At 39.5% G+C, this 22576-nt stretch overlaps 1 protein-coding gene across 4 annotated transcripts; it reads right to left on the bottom strand.

Moving 5' to 3' along the window:
• Nucleotides 1-95: 95 nt before the first annotated feature.
• LOC119502276 (glycine-rich protein DOT1) lies at nucleotides 96-20931 on the bottom strand. 4 transcript variants are annotated; one of them, XM_037793138.1, is made up of 28 exons: nucleotides 20782-20931; nucleotides 18092-18151; nucleotides 17753-17895; nucleotides 16148-16249; nucleotides 14573-14620; nucleotides 14332-14358; nucleotides 13342-13401; nucleotides 13220-13252; nucleotides 12761-12838; nucleotides 12520-12603; nucleotides 11799-11828; nucleotides 11458-11502; nucleotides 11033-11083; nucleotides 9145-10035; nucleotides 6586-6648; nucleotides 5756-5803; nucleotides 5578-5634; nucleotides 4070-4123; nucleotides 3565-3600; nucleotides 3405-3464; nucleotides 3060-3104; nucleotides 2581-2622; nucleotides 2323-2382; nucleotides 1822-1896; nucleotides 1463-1495; nucleotides 1119-1157; nucleotides 571-627; nucleotides 96-463 (listed from the first exon to the last, which is right to left on the bottom strand). In XM_037793138.1, the coding sequence occupies exons 4-28, from the start codon at nucleotides 16212-16214 to the stop codon at nucleotides 459-461; spliced, it is 2088 nt and encodes a 695-aa protein (XP_037649066.1). In that variant the 5' UTR covers nucleotides 16215-16249; nucleotides 17753-17895; nucleotides 18092-18151; nucleotides 20782-20931; the 3' UTR covers nucleotides 96-458. The 4 variants fall into 4 exon arrangements, with proteins under 4 accessions (XP_037649066.1, XP_037649068.1, XP_037649069.1 ...); XM_037793140.1 differs by lacking the exon at nucleotides 9145-10035 and having other exon boundaries at nucleotides 20782-20930; XM_037793141.1 differs by lacking the exons at nucleotides 9145-10035; nucleotides 11033-11083 and having other exon boundaries at nucleotides 20782-20930.
• Between the last annotated feature and the right edge of the window lie 1645 nt (nucleotides 20932-22576).

The following is a 22576-nucleotide window of genomic DNA, read 5'->3' on the forward strand; positions in this document are numbered from 1 at the left end:
ACTTCCTGTGCACGGATGAGGCTTCGCTGACATTATTACACAGAACTATGCATGCAGGTAAACAATATGTAAAGGTTTTTACTTAGAAGCTTCTATTCAGCATCATTTGACATAATTTATTGGATTAAAACAGTAAAATCATCATTTTAATATGTATTTTAAAACATTGAGGCACATTTCTTGCATTTAACACAGATATTTATGTTCATCAATCACCACCAATTTTTTTTAAGTGTTGACAGAATAAGACTGGTGGGGCACTGCAGGTTTTGGAGCAACAACACAAATGTCCACTTACAGAGAAAGACAAGACAAGGAGGTTAAGAAGAATTAGGCAGAAGACAAAACAGACAACACAACAGGACAAAATAGAGTGAAACACACAAAAAGCTTTAGAAACACATTACACCGAACACATTATGGAAGAGATCCACTTGAAGAAGTCCAGGTCATTTGAATTAGCCTGGTTAAAGACAGAGACAAACAGGACAGGAATGAATCAGGAAACACTGATGGATTTGATTGGTTGATGATGTCATGCACCGATTGTAAACCTTCCTTCATTCTCACCTTTGTATCCATTTCCAAGGGCACCGTTCGCGCCGCCATATTTGCCAGCCTGGTCTCCTGTGAAAGGATCAACCAGTTCAATGTTAGAAATGTGCTCAGAAGGAAACTGCAGCAGCAAGAAAAAGAGGTTTGACAGCTAGGTTAAACCTTGCAAAATGGGCTTGGACTTGGCCAACTCACTATGCAGGCTCCATACTCTAGAGTGGAAAAATAATCCATAATGCATGCAGTTGTGCTTTTGTCGTGACAGCAGTTTAAGTAAAAGTACATGTTCAGAGCATGTAAAAAGAACAATTGTGAGTACAGAGTTCATTTTCTAAAAATAGCTATTTATTTCACTCAGGAAAATAATGTGTATGTTTGAAAGTACAGTAATATTTAGACGCATGCAAAACAGCACAATAATAAGATACGCAAGCTATTTTGTAGCACAGCTGCACACTCACAGCCATTGTAATATTATGCAAGAAGACATGACTAATAAGGTCACCAGAAACAGTGAGTGGAAGTTGATCGTAAATGAGGAAGTCTGGGGGTTTATTGCTTACCCAAGGCATCTTGAGTTGCTCCTAGCTGTGCACCGTAACCTTGTCAAACACAAGCAAAGAATTTACCTTTTTAAAACAGACAAAATACATTTATGTTATGATTTTTGGATTTCAAGAGTAGCTGGAGAAATGTGCGCAGCTGAAGGGTGTACTTAAAAATTAAAATCTCAATTATGCAAGACATACCGATACTAAAAATACTTATTACTGTCATGCTCATGCAGCCACCCCTGTGAATTGCAATGTTACGTGCTGATGTGACAAAAAACACACAGTAGGGGTCTTGTGCATTGTGTGGAAGTGTGTGTATGTTTCTTTTGGTGACAGAGTGCATGCAAATTCACCTGTTTGCTGAGCTCCATATCCTGCTGCAGCTCCTGAAACAACAACACATGTAGATATTTGGACTTAAATCGGGGAAACAATGATGAGTTAATATAATAGACAGAAATATTGTGCATATAGAGACACAAACACACTCAGCACAGCCTCATAGCACAGTCTTATATCAGATCACAAAACAACTCCTTTGCTTATTGTGTGTGTTCTTAATTAATCGGCATTGTTATCTGTTTTTTTATTATCTGTTTGACTGAAGTTTCCAACCTCAACTTCACACCTCGCTGCTTTAGACCAACGGTACTTTTTCCATCAAACAGTTTCTCACACTTACTTCCTCACACATACACTCAGTCATTCTCACCATATTTGTTGGCGGTTTTGGCACCTTCAGCCCCAAGGTTGAGCTGCTGAGCTGGATACGGGTAGCCACCATCACCTTAGGAGGTGACAAATCCGTTAAGTATTCAACTGTGCTGGTAAACATTATGGGTGATTGTAACAAAATGAGAATGATGTTTTCATTTCATTGTTGGAGTTTATTTCTTTTAATGAGGGCCCAGGTGTTGATTTAATTTTTGGTATTGTATTGTACAGCATTTTGAGGCCCTTAAAACTGAGACTGAAGACTACATCAATAAGCTAAATGATACACGTCAAAGTGTCCTGATATGCAAAAAATAACAAATGAGGTGCAGGCGAGAAAGGCGAGCCAATCAGAAATGAGTATTTTCAATGGTCATGGTAGAATTTCTTATCATGCACATAAGTTTGATATAACTTACTATGATGCGTACTGTAATACAATTGTACTGTATTTTAGATTATGGTTGCAATTGAAGTTGCAAACACATGCAGCTCTTACCCTCCAGTCCAGAAGGAATCACTGGAGCGTTACCGTAAGGAACCTGAGCAGCTCCACCTCCTGCACGGAAACAAATCAGATGGACAAACTTATTCATGTCTCTTTTCTCTATTCACCCTTTCACCCTTTCACACGCTGTAATCCAGCTCTGTGCTATCCACTAGTTCATAACTGACTCATGCATGGAAAGCCACTTCGACAGAAAGCCTGACTAATAGTGTGTCAGAAGGATGAGGTCATCGTGTCAGCGCTGCTCACCAAATTTGCCACCAGTTGAGTCGAGTCCTGCACCAAGTGCTCCTGAAAGAAGACAAGAGGGGCTTCAGTGACAAACATCACGGAAAATATATTCATACAGAGCTCTTATTGGTGAACTGTAGGAGGTTATTTCCCTCCAGCTTGATACAACATTTTCTCAAAAAGTAATAGATTTGACTGAAATGTGGTCGGCAGATATTTTTATTTTTTATATTATATTTGTGCTCTGATCTGAACCATGCTGCTATGTATTATATAATCAACTCCTAAGTTACTATGAACTTAAACTATTACAGAGCCTGCAGCTTTACGTGCTGGTTAGTGTTGGTACATATCATCTTTTCCACTAGTTTCATTTTCATTTTTTATAAATTGGATTGTGCAGCCTTACTGGAAGTCATTCACACTTCTAGTATTTCCGTGAGTTTATTCGTAAAAGTGTCAGTGCACCCAGAGGAACATACAGTGTAATCTCTTACCATACGCCCCCTGGACTTGTCCAGCGTAGCCTCCTGTACCGAGGGCTGGAAAAATCAGAAAAAAAACATGCAGGTGAGACACAGTTCATTCATTAACTGATTCACACCTTTAAATTAAACTGTGTGAAAAGCATCTACAGGAGCAGGAAGTCAGAAAACCACCAGATCGAACTGGTCAGTTTCTATAAATCAGAGACAATAGCTACACCCAGTGGATAAAACACCACACTGGACATGTGTGTTTTCTGGTCGGCCTCTTGTTATTCAGCTCTAAAATGTCGCAGGTTAAAGCATCTACGGGTTAGTGCCATCTCCTGTTATGGGTTTAGGTTATAACTGTGTTACCTTCACGCTTCCCTGCTTTGTGGTCAGCACCATCAGATAACTCTGAAGGGTAACCAAGCCCTGAAACATAGTTCTAATTAGCATCATGATTATGTCTGTGAGCTAATGACTCTTTAAGTTCTCCTTAACCTCAAGTCTTTTTTCTTTAAATGACACTCACCAGCCCCAAGACCATCGCCGTAACCATTCCCATAACCTGCCGAGAGAAGGAGCGATATGTTAACACATTTAAAACGAATATTTACCTTTTAAAAAATAATTCAAAGCAAATCTTTTCAATTATAATTGACATTTCTGACTGTATCCAGAACCAAAAGGAATGGATATCCTCAATAGAGTCCTCTCTGCATGCATGTGTGATACCTGTAGATAATGCTTTTGCACCAGAATCTCATAGAAGGAACAAAGAAAGTCACTAAACACAAAGGATCAGCCTGTCTTAGCTGAATATCATCACTCCTGTCAGTGACGGCTGAGATGCAGATTCTCTCTGACACCAAACAGAGTGAAGAGTGATCCTCAGTCATTGCAGGCAGACAATTCACGTTTCAAGGATATGGGTTTGAATTTTATATTTATATTGTCTTCTATGTTGCCTTCTGTAACTCACAGAGTGCACAATTTGACTGATAGGATTTTAATTTCTCTGATGAGATGCCACTTACCATAGCCATTGCCTGCCATGGCACCCAGGTATCCTGTTGCTCCATCACCATAGCCTGTAATAACACACAATCAAAACATATTGTATTGTACGAGACACAAACACTTCTGCATTCGTATAAAAGACATCAATATTTCATATTTTGATGCTCTGACTTCCATGCATACAGAAGAAGAGGAAAAGGCATCTAAAGGAGTACAATTTGGAGACGACTGAAATGGTTTGTGAGTGATTTTTAAAAAACACTATCAATTATTCACCAGAAAGGAAAACAAGACACTGAAGCAGCTTCTCTTGTGACCTTTAAAGAGAGGTGAAGATGAACTCAAACGCGGCTTACTTTTTTTCTAGAAAGACCCACAAGCAAATGATCGGTTTACAAGGCAAAGTAGGAGTAACAGCTGATTTTCGTCTGTGTGACACATGATCTACTGTGCGTCTGCGGCTCCACTCTGATTCTGAACATTGAGGCTACGTTCACATTACAGGGTTTAAAGCTCAATTCCAATTTTTGCCCAGATCCGATCTCTCTGCCTGGACTGTTCACATTCATGTTTGAAGTGACCCATATTTGACATCAGTGTGAACGGATCCCTGCGCGAAAAGCCTCACATGCAAACAATAACATCACACACACACGGGACTGCCGTAGGCCGCATTGTTTCAAAGATACACACTGGAGTTGTGTTGGAGTCCAGTAACTGCCAGACTACATTGATATATTGCTAAATTTAACAGATCTGAGTTCTCAGTTACACAGATGATACTCCTAAATCATAATTTATGACCTTGTATGACTCCTAAAGAAAGACGTTTCATTTCAGCTGATATTTTACTTTAACAGCTCTTTTGTGAACTAAGTTAAATAAACTAAAGTAAGATGTGAAACGTTACTGTTTGACATCCCGAAACACCGCCAGTCAGCACGTCCACGCAATTTTTATAACGTGATTTTCATTAAATCAGATTCTGCTTTGTGAAACATGATGAATTTTATTAGAAGACCTGAGTGAAATGTGAAAAGTCTGTTTGATAAGTTAATTTACATTTTAAATGACTGAGGAGGCAAATAAAGTCTTCAACTGTTTCCTACTGTCAGAGCAAAACCTCTGTTGACATATTGTTAAATTTAACGTATGGTGAGTGATCAGTGAAGTATAATGTGGAAAAACATACACGAATTTCAATATGACCGTTCTCACAGTGGTCGAACTGCCAGTGATCGGATATTTATCGGATATATGACCATATATTAAAGTGGCCCAGATCTGATTGGACAAAAATCTGATTTCTGTGTCATATGAGAACAAAACATGTTTTGCTTGTAATGTGAACGTGGCCTAAAATTCAGGTGGAGAAAAATCTGAATTCTCTTAGGTCTGTGTTTTCAGACAAGTTTCTACATTGGAATAATGTCATTAGGTTTGTGGAGGAGTGGAGAAGAGTACAAACTGAGATTGAAAAGGCTTCAAAAAGGAGACAGATAGTTAAATTATTCCACAGCCTTACCAGGTGACATCCCTGCACCACCTTGAGGATACCCCCCATGTCCAAGAGCAGCAGCAGCTGGAATATATTTGAGAGAGAAAGAGAAAAGAGTTAAGAGTTAGGACATGGCACAAAAGTAAAAAATGTGATCATAAATCCTAAATTAAACCACAGAAAGGAAAAACGAATGAACAATTACCTCCATGTTTGCCAGCTGCACCACCCAAGTATCCTCCCTGTCCCAAACCTGTAGGCAGTGAGTGGGAATCATTTATCACAGGTAGTGTAAATCTTAGGGCTGTCAAAGTTAACGCGTTTACACACATTTGTTTTAACACCACTAATTTCTTTAACAAATTAACGCAATTAATTCTTTCGGCGGTTATAGCGGGCTCAATCATGTCATACTAGCTCGTCGCAAAAGAAGTTAAATAACGCTCCAAACTTGCGCAAAATTTTGGCGAGGAAAAACTGTCAGCCATTTTCAAAGGGGTCCCTTGACCTCTGACCTCAAGATATGTGAATGAAAATTATATGGGTACCCACGAGTCTCCCCTTTACAGACATGTAAACTTATGATATTCACATGCAGTTTGGGGCAAGTCATAGTCAAGTCAGCACACTGACACACTGACAGCTGTTTCACACTGCAGTTTGCCATGTTGTGATTTGAGCATATTTTTTATGCTACATGCAGTACCTGTGAGGGTTTCTGGACAATATTTGTCATTGTGTTGTGTTGTTAACTGATTTCCAATAATAACTATATACATACATTTACATAAAGCAAGCCTATTTGTCCACTCCCATGTTGATAAGAGTATTAACTACTTGACAAATCTCCCTTTAAGGTACATTTTGAACAGATCAAAAATGTGATTAATTTGTGATTAATCGCGATTAACTATGGACAATCATGCGTTTAATCAGGATTAAATATTTTAATTGATTGACAGCCCTAGTAAATCTACATCAGCATCTCCATCTGCTTGCTAGAGCTGTTTTCTGTGTGTCAGTGTCCAACATTACCTTGCCCGTAGCCCCCGGCGCCCAGGTTTGCTCCCAGATAGTTTCCTGGTCCACCGATATAACCTGTGGAGGAAGTTAATACAAGCTCAGCAAAATTACTTGTGATCTTCTGTAGGCTGGAGAGACATGAATGCTGATGTGTTTCTTTATAAAACACTAGTGACAACATTTAAAGTTTTGATCGCTCAGTCCTGCATTTGGTTGAAAGTCAGGTTTAAATCAAAATCACATTTTAAACACAGGATAAAACTGAGACATAATATCCCGTCTCATTCACTTGTTTCCATATACAGAAGACACAGCGGCTGCTGTTATTAATGGAGTGTTGGACATGTGCAGCTGACAGCGGAACAAAAAACAAAACACACACACACAATAGATTTCAACATGTTTGCCAGGGTTGGATGGTTTTTTGCACCCTCTCCACTGGACACTTTCCTGGACTGAATCCCAAAAACCACAACACCAGATGCTGAATCTTCTTTCAGCATCTCTTTATAACATCTGTGGATCAAACTCTTATTTCTCCGTGTTTTACATACTGTCTTCTCTGTCTCTAATATCTCCCTCTTTTCCTTTCAAAACCACCTGTAAAGCACTTTGAAACGTCTGTTCTGAAAAGTGCTATATACCTAATGTGTGCTTGCTTCAAATAACAGTATGTGGCAACCTGAAACACACTAGATACATACATTACCAGAAAGACACACAAGTAGACACAGAGATGTTGATGGAGGTATTACGTTTTTACCATTGCTTACAGCAGAACTAAGAGCTACAGCATCAGGACCACTTTCTAGAAAACGGCACCAAGTGTAGGCTACCTGTTATACCTGTAGATATAGCTTAACATGCACCAACCATCATAAAATAAATACTGTGATGTGAAGATAAAGAGATTAACCAACACTGACTTTAAGAACCATGATCTAAACCTCTGTCTTGTCAAACTAGATCAGAGATTAAGAGACCATCACCTGCATCAACCATAAGTAAATATGAGCCTTTTAATGCACAGCCCAAGGTATTAACGAATACTACAAAACCCTTAACAAACAAATGTTCCAAGGACTTTGAGCTCTTGAAGAAGGATCCAACCTTTGTAACGACAGAAGACTTTCCTAATTTTAGAAAATCCTTTCAAATTAGGAGTGTATGACTGTATACCACACATGAAACTGTGCTATAAATAAGCAAAAATGCATGGCACTGCGGATATGAAAGTTTACTAAAGTATGTTTTTGATATAAATGTCTCTCAGTCAGGACTAAGTTTGATAAGCAGACAGAGATAGAGAGAATTGTCCTAAGAGACTAGCAGGTGTCCACCATTACTGCTAGCAGCTGAAGACCCTGAACTACCTGGACTGTAACACAGTGACCAAATTATTCAATAATAATCTATTTTATGTCTATATTCAGGAAGGTTTTTCAGCATGCTCAATCCTGTGATGTTACAGGCATGTCAGATTTCTGACTTTATGCCAAATAATGTTATACACACACTAGTACAGACCAGCCTGTTCTCAATCCCAGGGCGTCAAATACTGACGTTTTGTCACCCTCGGCGTGTGATACCGACGCACAAGGCACCCTTTAGCGTCTGCGTCTAAAGCAGCATAAACATGAATCCTGAAGACTACAACAATAGTTATTGACTGGCTCAGACACAGTTATCAGTTATGTGTCACTGATCACAGCTAACAAACTCTTCCAAATACAGACAAAGATAATACATACATTCTAGCTTCAAGCTGTATACTGAATACACACTGTGAAAGGGTTAAAGATGTTAGACGAAAACACGGACAACATCCAGAGCAGACAACGCCGTGGTAGCGACCTGTCAATCACAAGGTAGCCACATCCTAAAACATCCCCTGCTTTATGGTCTATCCGACTCTAAATGGGACCATAATTTACTAAATGAACATCATGCTGTATTGAAGAAAACTTGAAACTAGCGATTGAGACCATAAACTCATGTTTACAATGTTTACTGAGGTAATAAATCAAGTGAGAAGTAGGGTCATTTTCTCATAGACTTCTATACAATCAGACCTCTTTTTGCAACCAGAGGAGTCGCCCCCTGCTGGCTATTAGAAATAATGCAAATTTACGGCACTTCAGCATTGACTTCACGTCTCAGAGCCGGGAAAGACCACTGGCTGCATTTATGCTTAAATCAGATTATTACCCAATAATCCCAAAACGCAGGAAGTGACTACATGTAAAAGGGTTGATTATTAAGATAGCTGCCATCCTGCAGAAGACTCATCTCTCAGCAGTGTGGAAGAAGTCTAATAAAACAGGGCTAACACTTCAGAAGAGATAAACTTGTAGAGACTTTCCTAACACAACAGGCACCTGAAAAAGGGCGTTACTTAGTAAATTAAGAGTGAAATTCAAACAAAGGTGGGGAAACATAGAAGCAAATGAAAAATTATTTCATTTTGATAATTGATAGAAAGTGGAATTTTGGGGGAAAATAGAGAAGATCTGAAGAATGCACAAAATGATGACATTATGATGGTGTATAAAGACAAAGCTTTGCTCTTACTTGTTGCCTGGTCAGTCTGTCCTGGGATACTGAGACGTTCAGCATGGGAAAGGTGTTTTACCTTCTGACCATCAGCAGTAAAGCCTTTGGTTTTCTGCCCTTCTACTGAGGGAATGCCTAAACTTTGGGATCCACCTGCACCTGGGATCACTGGTCCATAGCTACCCCCTCTTTGTGCTTGAACATCTAGAGAACCATGACTATGATTTTCTACAGAAACGGTCCCATGGATTCTTGGCCCATTTTTGTCTTTAGCCACAAGGTCTCTGACGCCCTGCCCGTCTGCTACAGCAGGTAAATAGTCTCTGGATCCCTGACCTTGTGGAAGAGAGAATACATTGCTTCTGCCATCTTGAGTTTGTAAAAGAGGCCGTTGATAGGTTCTCTCTCCTTGTGCTTGTGGAGTTGCATGTCCAAGATGTTTGTCGTCCTTACCAACGTGACGCGGGAGCACTAAACCTTTAGTCTTCTGTGTTTCTGAGCCCAAAAGCTCATGGCGGTTGATACCTAGCACATTTGACAAATGACGAGTGGGTCCACAGTTTGGGTTTCGCTGATTTTGTTGGACAGATGAATCATAGTCTCTTGCACTCTGTACCTGAGAGGAAGCAAAACCCAGACTTCTGATGGTGTCTTCATCAAGAGGCAGTTGCTGTCTTACACCTCCAGCCGCCAGTGAGGCTCCATGGCTTGCTGTGCCCCTTCTTTCTAATAACGTAGGCTCGTAACTCTCTCTTCCGTGTGCTTGTGAAACAGCCAGACCAAGACCTTTATTCGGTTTATCAAGCGGTGTCATAGGTCCAAGTGCTCTGCTCTTTTCTCTCTTCAGATCTTGAACAGCTTGGCCCATATTGGCCATCTGAGGTCCACCCAAATCTGCTGCAGAAACACCTGGCAGAGAAATATCATCATGCATTCACGTCGTCTTGGTGGTTCAGAGACAACAGTGTTTCTTTGAGGGTCAGCAGCACACTGCAGAGGCCAGTGGCAAAAATATCTGCATTTCAATTGATGTGTGTATCAAAGCATTCAATGCAATACAACACATCATCCATAGAGTAATCAGTACTCAAATGGAGGTAACTCGAGGCCAAACGGAGACGAGACAAAATCCATTATGGTCTGAAATAAGTCCAGTTTCAAAGGACAGAATCATCACCATAATTAGGGACTGAGACAACACACAACTGAAGCCACACTTTGGAAGGACACTCACAGTGCTTCTCATTGAGTCAGAGCAATGACATCAACACATAACGCATGACATGACAACAAAATGTTGCAATCCCAAATTGTTGAAATGCCATAAAACACACCAATGTTACAGACAAGACAAAGACACCACCTGACTCATCAGTGTGTGACGAAGACAACTGATAAATAAAGCTTAGTAGAACACTGACGACGGGGCACGTAGGCAGACATCTAGGCAAGACTCTAGCAACATACAGCTTTCACAATATCAGAGTCACCTTAATCTTATTTTAAATCGAGTTGTTAGTATTTAGTTTGCATAACCTTTTTTCCAGCAGTCCCTTCAGCTCTTGTAAACCACAGCACCAAGAAGTCCACATACATCAACTCCCAGACTTTAAACTGTGGCAATAAGAGCTGGGGAACTCATGCAACATGCAACACAGATGAAACACTGACAGACAAACACAATCAGCTCTGCTGTGCACACAAAATAACAACAGAGGAGCTGCTGATGATAATAGTACAGTAGATAGATGTGATTTCATGCAAACAAGAGCCAGCATGAACTCAACGTCAGTGAATCACAAAGAAACCAGTTCCACAGGAGGTTACAGACAAATACGACACAGAGTAAAGACAGACACAGACTGACAAACACAAACACCCCAGGTTGCTGTGGTGAAGGTTTTACCAGGTTTATGTTCCTTAGCCTTCTGTCCAGTGGGATAGCCAAGTCCAATTCCTGATGATAGCAGACAGGGGAACTGTGAATGATTTCACTCAACATGCTAACTGACAGAGAGACCCGGGCCAACACTACGACCAGACAAGCCTACAGTCTTTAGGCTTGTTTGCAAAGACGAGCATCTCTGTAACGGTGGATAAAAAGGCCCTCAGTTCAGTGGAACAGGAGGACGCATGGTTATATTAAAGAAAGACGTTGGTTTTGCGAGACTACTCAGCTGCCTTTGAATGTGATAATAAACCTGATTTTATCCATAACTGACGGCATAAGTGCGTGTTTGTGTCAGGAGCGGTGGTAAATAAGAAAATACGCTCCAGCATATGAATGGAAGAAGTAATGGGTTCTGAGGTAAGACCTGATTCATCACTTACCTGGTCGGGCTCCAGGATAGCCAATACCGCCTAAAGCCCCATATCCTGGCAAGAAAACAAAAAGCCAAGTTCAGAGGACGTGGAGCGAATCTGTAACTCTGACAAGCACTCTGATTACATCACTAGTGCCCTGGTTTTTTTTCTGTGTTTTACAGACAGATAATTTATTTGCTGAGATGCAATCTGCTCCTTATATCATGTTCACAGACAATGACAGAGTGCCACTTAGTGGAGATTTATCAAACAAACAAGCAGAGGGTTTACAGAGAGTGCAATTCACTGTGTATACTCTCATTTAGGCAAACGACGCAAGGAAATCATGGTACTATATAATTACTCACCTGGCACAGTCCCAAGGCCAGCACCATAAACTGGAAAGTGACAAAAACACAAAGTTTTATTTGTTTACATTTGTCTTCATTACACAGACTGCTTCAGAGTAATGCCAATAAAAAAATCAGAATAAACTCTTGTCAGGTTTGAAAAAAGGTGATGATAAAGACACACAAACAGGAGGACATGCATACTTAAAGAAGAAATAAACTGTGACATAAGTTTCACGTCTCTCTCTCATTGGCTCAACACCTTTCATATATCTTGTTTCATTTTAGCCTCGACAGTTTTCTACCAAAATCTACATAAAACACAGAACAGATTACAGCTGCTAGAGGTGAACACATCTGATGGAGGACTACTCTGGGTTGCTTAAAGCCCAAGAAAACTTTAATTCTTAAGTATTTCTCTACAACATCAATATTCAGTATTAAATAAATGTCTGTTGAGTCACTGAATGAGGTAGCACAATGGTGATTGAGCCGATGATGAAAGCCCTTGGCCAGTAAGTGAAATCTTCTTTTTTAAGCTTACAGTGTGTTTTATAAATTTGAACATGCATGAATAAACAATTTAACTGGAGAGCTGTGCTGCTTGTGTTTTTTCTTTTTTTTTGCTTTTAAGGATCCAACACCCATCTACACATACTGGAGTTAAGCTTGCTGATTCATTTTCAATATCTTTATAAAATAACAACGTTTATATTTCCTTTATATATGTCAGTCTTACCACGTTTTCCTCCATGGCCCATGCCCATTCCCAGTCCATTTGGAAGTCCAGTCCCTAATCCCATTCCTGTACCAAGAGCGGCACCTGCAAACACAAGATATTATGTCAAAAATGTGCAATATGTCAATAAACTAGTTTCATTATCTACATGGAGCTAATCAGTAATCTGCAACAGAAGTCAAGAGAAGATAATAAAAGCAAGTTGACTGTGAGAGTCTGTAAAGTGGTTATATTGACGTACCATATCCTCCCTGATGGGCTCCATATCCACCTTGCTTCAGGCCTGCTCTACCTCCTAATCCCAGAGATCTGTAACTACCTGTGAAAACAATCAAAGGAACATATTTTACATTGTTGTTGAGCAGCGGAGTCTGCCAAAAAGTATCATCATTCAGACTTTAGATACACGGATTTCTTCTCTGCATCAGGACTGGAGGGACGGGGTTTTTTCACTTTGTAATTTACCTAAAAGGATAATAAAAAAAACTCGCACACTTTAATGGTTTAATGGTTCATTCATGAAAAAAGTCCTTTATATTTTGTATTTTGATTGAACATCCCCCTTTGCCAGTTGGCAAACCTGTCCTCTGTAAAACTTTTTAGGGGTGTAACTTTATGTTCCTGCCTTTGAGAACTGTATTTCAGGTTTACTGATGCTGCACCCTGCATTATATAAAGATTTATTCTTAAGACAACTTACCAACACCAAGCTGAGCCCCTGGATAACGGCCAACTAAGATTTAAAAAAGATAAATTACAAACATTACTTATCTGAAGTGAAAGTAATATAAAACAATGCAGAGTGCAGAAAGTGAAACGTACTTCCAGCCTTCATTGCTTTGGTGCCATATCGGCTCCCCAGTGCTCCAAGGGCACCTGCAGCTGAGGAAGAAGTACAAAAAGAAACAGTCGATGATTTTATTACACCATGTCTGTTACCTGTGTATTAGTTCTAAATTGAAGCAAAAAATATGCCTTCCCTTTACATTAATTATATAGGTTATTATATGTCATGTGTCCATCTAAAGTGATAACTACCATTTGATTTGACACTGGACATATTTTAAAATATTTCTAATACATAACTAGTTTCACATGTTACAACATACAGGTACATGTTACAGAAATCAGAATCAGAAACTCTTTATTGATCTGCGGGGTAAAATTGTGGCGTTACAGTTGCTCTTGTATAAACATAAGAAATATAAGAAAATAGAAATAAAGGAGTATGGAACATGTAAATTATGTAAATAATACTACAATATAAACAAAATATTTGTACAGAAATATAAGAACTAAAATAAAAAAATGAGAATGTAAAAAATATATACAAATATTTGCATTAAGATGTGCAATATATAACAAATAACTACAGTGCACATAAGTAAATACAGAATACTGAGAAGTAAAGTGGGATCTACTCAGTGTGTTAAATATACTGTAAATGTAAATGCCAGAATGGTATAAATAAGGAATGAATACAAGTATTTCTTGAATGTACTGTATGAATGCAGTATTACTGACAGTATTGCACAGTACCTAACGTCACAGTACATTTGTACAGTATATGATGATATGCTAACACACTACAAATAATATTATTATATGTGGACATGTACTCTTCATGTGTTCTCCTGACCTATCTGTAAACCTAAAGACCTGCACAGCTAAAAATGCACACTTAGCATCCACAAACCTATAAATCATTGAGTTACACATTTTTTTTATTAATATATATATTATAATGACACATATTTGTACTTCAGCCTTAAGTGACAGTGTTGGTTAATGCATGCTAAGAAAACCACTGACCTCCAGGTTTTACTCCAATGCCAACACCTGATGAAAAACAAAACACAGACACCAAAAAGGAGAGACACTTGAGCAAATTTATCATTGAAGAAAAAAGGAGTTAATAAATTATCTATACGTCTTGGTTTGGGTATTGTGCTAGAAGGGAGCCCGCAAACTGGGGAATCTCTTGCGAGATTGTTAGGGTTAGGCATTAGGATAGTTAAAAATGTTAAAAACATTTAAAAACTTTGTGACTTACCTCTAGCTGGCAGCACTCTCCCCCAAGATACACTTTGAGGTCTAACCCCTAAAAACACAAAAGAAACAATAATCATCATTGTTCAATTGCTGGCAAATTGTTCTTTAAATTTATAAAGACCAAAAATTATATAAAATGATTCAAGAGGATGGCAAATACAGTCAACAATAGACCAAAAGACCTGTTTGCAAAAAAATTATAATAATTTAATTAAATAGAAAATACATAAAAAAAACATTTAGGCTAAAACAAAAATGACAAACTAGATACATATTACACATATTAGTACAAGTATATGTTAAATATATGCATCCACTGTATGGAAACGATGATAATAATGCATACAATTAAGCATGCATGATGCAGTGTGAACAAACAATGTGCGCAAAATTGAAAAAAAAATTTGGAGAAAAGAATTTCTAAACGCTGGTGTGAACAGGTCTTTTACATTCATAGTTATTTGCCTTCAAAAATAATAGATTTTTGCAGCAGGAGTTATGTAAAAGTAATTCATTTATCTTTTTAGTAAAGCTACCTGTTTGCTGGTTTAATACTTTTCTATATAACTGACGTGGAGTGTCAGTAATTACATTTTTTGGATTACTTTCAGGCTTTCGCCTCCTTTAACACTATCCCCAATAAGGTACTTTAAGAGACATAAAGATGACAATACTTCAAAGCAATGAGTATAACAAATGCCACCATAGTGTCTTAATGTGAATACTGCCACCTGACCTGGCAACCCACAGGGGAGGAGAGAGGAACAGATATCCATTGATGGAAACAGAGGATGAGACTGTGTGGAGTCTGTTTGTTCTCCTCACGATTGGTCGTCAAATTTTACCTGCCTCTGCCACCTTTTCATCGCATGCTTTGATTCAAAGATATTAAACAATATAAACCACAGTGACTCACTGCTGGTGGAGCCCATGTAGTGCGGTCGTTTTAGTCTCTACCACAATCTCACAGACATGATATCTAACAAGTGAGTGAGAGTGAGTCACCGGAGATCCATCAGAGCTTTCAAGCTGACATTGTACTGCTTTTGACATATAGGCTCTTTGATAGAGTGAATCTGTCACCCAGAACAACAGCCACAACTTAGAAATACTAACTGTATAAATGCAATGAAGATTTTCTTAAAATATTACAAGTTTATGCAGAAATAACCACACTATGCTTTACATTATTTATAAAGTTAAAGTGTTGTCATTTTTGTTTAACTTCAACAAATATTTTAAATTTTCAATATTATCTTTTTTAACCTGATGATTCTCAACCAAATAAACTAAATTGAATATTATTACACGAAGGTGAATAGTATACACAATAATCTGAAAACTCCAATTAAATCAGATACATCTGATCATTTTAAGTGATTATACATAATAGTTGTACTACATGAGAGGCCAGTAGAGGAATTAATCAGGTATTAGATGTTTGAGAAATAACCAAATCTGTTAAAATAATCATCTCAAGTTTGACAAAACTGCAGGAAAATAGTTAATCAAACTGTGATGTTAGTATACAACCAGAGTTTTGTCTTTACTTGTGAAATCTCTGAGTTTTTCTTACCGCCTTGCAGAGTTAGCTGAGCCAGCCAGAGAACCAGCGAAGTCTGGAGCAGAGCTCGAACCATCATGATGGAGGAGATCGGGCACAAAAAACTGAGAAGCACTGAAGGAGAGCAGAGAGACCAAGGGATGGACAGATGAATGAATCGATGGATACTTAAAGCACGACTACCAACTGGTGTCTTATATATGGTATTCTCTCTGATACACTCCCACTGCCAGTCCTGCCCTCTGCACACACTCACTGGTGTGATTGGGCAAAGCCAAAAGGCCCATTTTGGTCCATTTCCACTCGCTGAGAATGAACACACACACACACACACACACACAAGGGAACAGAGATTTTCTCCTGCACCAGATAATTCACATATCACCTTAACCATCTATGCTCTGAATGCTGCACCCAGAATATATGAAATTAAGATTAATATGAGAGTAGATTGCATTTGAGCTCAGGGTTTATTGTAGCATCATTCACATGTTTCTGAATGTCTGTCTTTGTTTTACTGGGTGGAGATCAAATACATTCTGCCACAATAACAAGTGTAGGGAAGGAAATAGACGACAAAAACAACAAAGCAACTGGGTTAAAAAATCCCTTCAGAGGATTTAAGAGCCAGAAAGGAAATGTTTCACTGTGAAGACGCCGGCGCTAAAGAGCAAACACCCAGCGTGTCTGTCTGACTTCTCTGCCACTTGCTGCACTGTTAACAGGCTTTCAATACACGCAAAGACTCAAGGATTCAACGGTTTATTTGCCACATACACAAGTAATATGTGTGGTGAAGTGCAGTGAAATGAAAAAGAAATGTAAGGATAACACTTTTTAGTAAATTTCAAATATGCAATGTGCAGGGCAGAGCAACGGATTCAATGAGGACAATGTGCTAGATATGACAGAGGATGCACATCAGGTCAGTGGACAAAGTTCACCATCCTGTTGGCGTGAGTTATACTACCATACTATCTAGTATACCAGAAAAAGATTTAATGTGTCCCAATACATAGTGGCTATGTTCCAAATCGCATACTTTTCCTTTTTACTTTTAGTACATACTGCAGATAGAAGAGCAAGAGGGTCAAAGTTCAAGGCGGCGAAGTAGTATGTCCCAATTGTATGCATACTGCATGCAACAGAAAGTACGTACTTTGTAAGAGCAGCTGCAGTACGTACTAAAAGTAAAAAGAAAAAGTATGGGATTTGGTACATAGCCTTAGTCTCTCTGTGTGAAGCTGGTGGTCTGTGGCTTCATAATCTAACTAGCGCTGGTTCTGCACTTTTTGGTGTACAACTCCTGCACCGGATCAGCAGTATTGATCCGATGGTACGCTCTGCTGAGCGCATATGGTCTAGTGTTTCCCAAACTTTTTTTCTGGGGACACATTTTTTAAAATTGACAAACCATCGTGATCCAATTCACAAAAGGCCTTCTCTATAAATCATGAGAAGAGCGAATCTGTGCATAAATGAATGTTCCTGACTATTTTTTACACATGATAAATACTAGCTCAAAGGTGTACTGCAAATATAAAAGTTAAACAAAAGACGATGGAAGAAATTCTGCAAATTTAATTGGCGACCCTAATAAAATCTCCTCTGACCCACCTGTGGGTCCCGACCCTGTCTTTGGGAATCGCTGGTGTAGCGGAGCAGTTCCCAGACCAGTTGGTGATGCCCTCCATTAGGATGCTTTCCACAGGAGAAAGTCTTTAAAACACATGCAACAGTGTTTTCTCCATAATTGCACTCTTGTCAGGATGGAAACAGGAACAGCAGTTAGCAGCTCAATAAGGAAAGATGACATAAACACTCAGACATAAATGATCACTGAACAGCCTCACAGACATAGTCATAATGCAAACACGTTTCCTTCCCCAGTAATAAACATGAAGACAGTAGAAAAATTAGGTTTTGACAGATGTGTTGAACTCCAAACAAACTCACCTGCGTCAAAGACGGTTAAACAACAGCGCTGATTTGTTAATAGAGTAAACATTACACCTCCTATAAACAAGAAGGGGAAAAGAATGAGAGAAAGCAAACAGAAGAGAAAATATCCTGGTGAAATGTGTACACTGGAAATTGCAAATTAAACATTACATCATTTTTGTGCTTGTGTGTGTGTCTGGTGTTTTGTTAGTGAAAAACACGCAACAATAAACAAACACACACATAATACCGCTGTAGAAAAAGCCCTCAAGGCTGCCACCTCAATTAAAACACCATTTTCAAGGAGTTTTCTACAGAAGAGCTTTGTAATCTCACTTAAAACAGGCTGTCAGCTCTTTGGGGCAACATAGTGTGTAACTCCAGTCTGCTGAGACTGTGTGCAAGAAGCATTAGTCCATGGTGGCATCATGAAGGATCATCCTCATATCCTATAGTGTGGGAGGTCCCCAGCCGTTTCTTAATCTAATGTTTAAGTTTATGTCTTAACCTCAGGCACGGCAGCAATGCAAACGTCTGACTGGAGAACCACATACAATGGTTATGTTTTTGTTCGTTGTTTTTATGCCACCTGAGGAAAATTGAAGTCACAGGTGCGGACCACCTCATCATCTTCTCTGGTGGTACTGAGCATAAGACAATAACATAACCCACGTCTGACTCACGACTCCCTCAACCATGATTCACCTCTAAACATTTATCTGTCTGCATGTTTGAGTCAGATCCATAAGGAGAGGGGCAATTTTTCAAGAGGAGATGTCAAAGCTTTGAAAAGAAGAGCTGGTTGGTTGTTGCAGACAGTGTTGGCTCATTTAGCCAGAGAGCAGTATGAGAACAGGGTGTTCAGTGTCTGTGGAGACACATCTGGATGGCAGTTTCACTGTGGTCTGTCCTATTAGAAACACTGTGTGCCCAAATATATACATACAAATTACATTCTGTGTGTTTGTCTGCTGTCCTTATGTGTCCCTTGAGGTCGAAAGAGGAGAACAAATCTCCTAGGTAAGGAGAGTTGCTGGTTAAAGGTAGGCTTTTGTTTAGGAACATCAGATTTATCCAACAGGATAAAACATTTTTCTGAGGTTGGTTTTACAGAAATAACTTTATATGGTTTCATAAAGAAGACCACCTCAGTAGGCCTATGATGTTTTCATCAACTGTACCCACTCATGCCGCAATGTCACTTAAAGGGACTGTTTGTAACTTTCTAAGCCTATAAATGTACCGGGTCGGGACACATGCACGCTCGCATGTGCGCGCTCGCGTGTGGCCGGAGCCTCTCCTCCTCCGCCTGCTTGCCTTCACTCACACAGCGCGCGCATTCTCGCTGTCTCGCTCCACCTCCAGACGTCAACGCGCGCTCACTACACACTGCAGAAGAGTTAGTAGCTCTGAGAATATCTAGTGAATATACAGTGGGCGTTAAAAAAACGTTGCAGAAATAACTGCTGCAGCTCCTCCAGATCAACAGAGGTTTTCCGTGTCTTGTGAAGTGACGGGGGTCTGCAGCGAGAAACGTTAGCGTGTCCGACGGGGAAGACACCATCCGGAGGGGATAACGTTTCTCTTCCTGCTTCAGCACTGGCACCGACCCGCTTTTCCTGCTCCAGCAACACTAGGATCAGATCTAAATCATGTTCATGGAGAGACCTTCATCTGGTCAGCTAACATTACTGCCAAGCAGGTGAAATATAGAGTGATATTGTGGTTTTAGCTGACGTGTGTCGCCTCACTGTTTTGAGCGATGCTCGTTCATGTCTCTGTAGAGCGAGCCCGACGCTGACTTTCATTGACTTAACAGTCACAGGTGTCGCTGTTAACAAGCAGTTCTGAAAGTTACAAATAGTCCCTTTAATATTGTGATTCTCCTCCTGACCCCCCGTGGCCCATTTACATGTAGTGACTTACAATGGATGCTGATAGGCCTACATTTGATCAACCTTCATGTTTAAATACAATCTCTAGCAAATATGCAAATTGACTCTAGTATAGTGGTGCTACATGCTAGGCATGGAGAGTATCCCCCCGAAAGTATATATTTTGTGTAATATATTTCAGATATTTTATGCAAATCTGCATACAAGATTGTATGGTAAATCAGATTTCCACTACACAATTATCGTGGCCAAAAGAATTCCCGATAATGATATTATCGCGATATCTATAGAACATTTTGGAAAAGATAACAAATTCATCTTTAACTGTGTTTATTGTGCGTTTGTCTCTTTTTTGTCATTGAATTACACTCAAAACACGAGTGTCAGGAGGTGGAGAGTCTATAACCAGAACTGTACAGATCTGCAATAGTATCATATGTGTATTATTAACATCACTATTTTATTTTCAAATATCACGGTTATCGTCATTACCAGTATATTACAACACCCCTATGCCGAGCAGTGGATCCTGGTTTTAGAAATATAAAGGGAAGGTGTGCAGGATGAAACCTGCAGATCTATATTGTAAAAACTGTCAGTACGGGCCTTTTGTATATTGTAAAGAAAGTTTATGCTAAAGTGTAAGTTAAGAGTACTGGAGCCACCAAGTGGATGATTTTGGTCTCTGTAGTGGCCACTGATTATCTGCTATTCTGCAAGATTTAGTTATTATGCATGCTTCCTATAAAATACCCAGGGTCTCCATCATCAACAAAAGCCAGATTTATCATACAGCTCAATAACACTCACCAGTTGCTGTTAGTCCTCTGTTTAATTTTCTCTTAACATAAACCAAAATTGTTCCACAGAAAGTGCAAAACCACAAATATGGGAATAAACACAGACTGTGACATGGTCCAAATGTCTGTGCCTGACTAACAAAGCAGCAACACCTGCACCTGATGACATGAACCTCCTCAATAAAGCCTATCAATCATCTCAAAATGCACCCGGCGCCACTTAGTGGTGGGAGGTGTAAACACCAATAATCTCAGTTGAGTCTCCAGACTTGAACACTTTCATGAACAGCTTCTCATTGGTCTTGAATTTGAAGATTTTGTTTTTTTTCTTCTTAGCCTTAGCAGTTGTGTTTATTAGTGGTTTTATGCTCTTCTTCTTCCAGCTTGTAAGCCACTGCTGGCCACCTCCAGGGGGCTTAATATTAGTGTTCAGCTCCGTGTAGCGTTCACACACATTAAGGGGAGAACACAAAGACCTACAGAGTGATGGTGCTGGCTCACTCTACATCCAGGTCTTGCAGCTGAACCTGCATCTGGCTGAGCAGGTTTGTCCTCAGAGTGGAGGACAAAACAATAAAAATATGTTATTATTATTATTCAAAATATCCTCTTAGCCAGAACTTAAAATTGGCTCTTTTGTGTGAGGGAGTGTCAAGGGGTGAACTTGTGTCAGACTGTAAGTAAACATCCATATTGCAAATAATAAGACACTGAACTCTCTTTCTTCTCGTTCTGTCTGCACGGGACCTGCTGAAGTGATGGCCAGCGGATGGAAGTTTCCACTGTAGAGTAATGTCGGCGCTCACATCGCTTCAAATCACCAGCTGTCTCAGTCAGACTGGGACAATATTGATGATGGATCTGACTCCTCATGGTTTCATGTCCATAACCAGAGTTACAGGCAAGTCCCAGTCTCAATCAATCACATTAGAGACATCATTCCAGTGTATATAAGCACAGAAACTTTGCAGTATTGTGCAGTCCTACGTTGCAGAAACAAGAATTAGAGAGCAGCAAACCAGTTTAAAATCACTAGAAGTGAAAATGCAAGGCAACGGTCAGCATTAAAATACTTTTTTTCTGCCTCAATTGTATTTTCAAAACTACGCAAACTTCCTGGAATCTGCTGCATGAAAAGCATATAAAAGGTCTCCAAGTTCAACAAAGAGTTTAGATGTGAGCTGCTCTGAACTGAACGCAGGAATATGGTAGCTAAGTGTCCAGAAAAGAGAGAGAGACACATAGATTTACAAGGCAAAGATGGGACAGACTGTTACACCTGGCAGTGGCTGCTTTCACCTCCGTCCAACATCACACACACTTACTGCATTGCACACAATCCACAGTCATCTTTCACTCAGCATGAATGCACACAGACAGGGGTTGTGTGGGTGTTGAGGGATGCTGTGGAGGGTAAACTCATCTGAACTCAGTTTACAGCACCTTTACCCAGGATTTAAATCCCTTATACTGTAAATGAAGTGGTGTCAAACTGATCATAAGAGGATGCAGTCGGGAAATATAATCTGTCATACTTCTGGAAAATATATATTTTTTATTTACACATCATTATGTGTGTGCGTCTGCTGTGTTGAGTCTACAGTGTTTCCTCCGACTGCTGTGTGTGTATAAACTCCACACCCACTGATGGAAATGATGTACTTCATCAGGTTCACGTAGAAAACCTGTTGAATCGGTGGAGTCTGTATGAGGCTGTCCATCATCCTGGCAATAAAAAAGCTGCTGTGTTACAGGAGAGAAACAATTAAATAAATGTATTCATGTATTTTTATATTTTAATCTAT

The sequence above is a fragment of the Sebastes umbrosus genome, chromosome 14 (assembly GCF_015220745.1).
Source record: "Sebastes umbrosus isolate fSebUmb1 chromosome 14, fSebUmb1.pri, whole genome shotgun sequence".
NCBI classification, from domain to species: Eukaryota; Metazoa; Chordata; class Actinopteri; order Perciformes; family Sebastidae; genus Sebastes; species Sebastes umbrosus.

Coding starts and splice junctions, on each gene's coding strand:
- LOC119502276 (XM_037793138.1), bottom strand. CDS start 16,214: ATGATGGTTCGAGCTCTGCTCCAGACTTCGCTGGTTCTCTGGCTGGCT. Junction 13,253..13,341: donor CAAAGCAATGAAGGCTGGAA/GTACGTTTCACT, acceptor TTTAAATCTTAG/TTGGCCGTTATCCAGGGGCT. Junction 4,124..5,577: donor TGGTGCAGGGATGTCACCTG/GTAAGGCTGTGG, acceptor GTGTTATTACAG/GCTATGGTGATGGAGCAACA.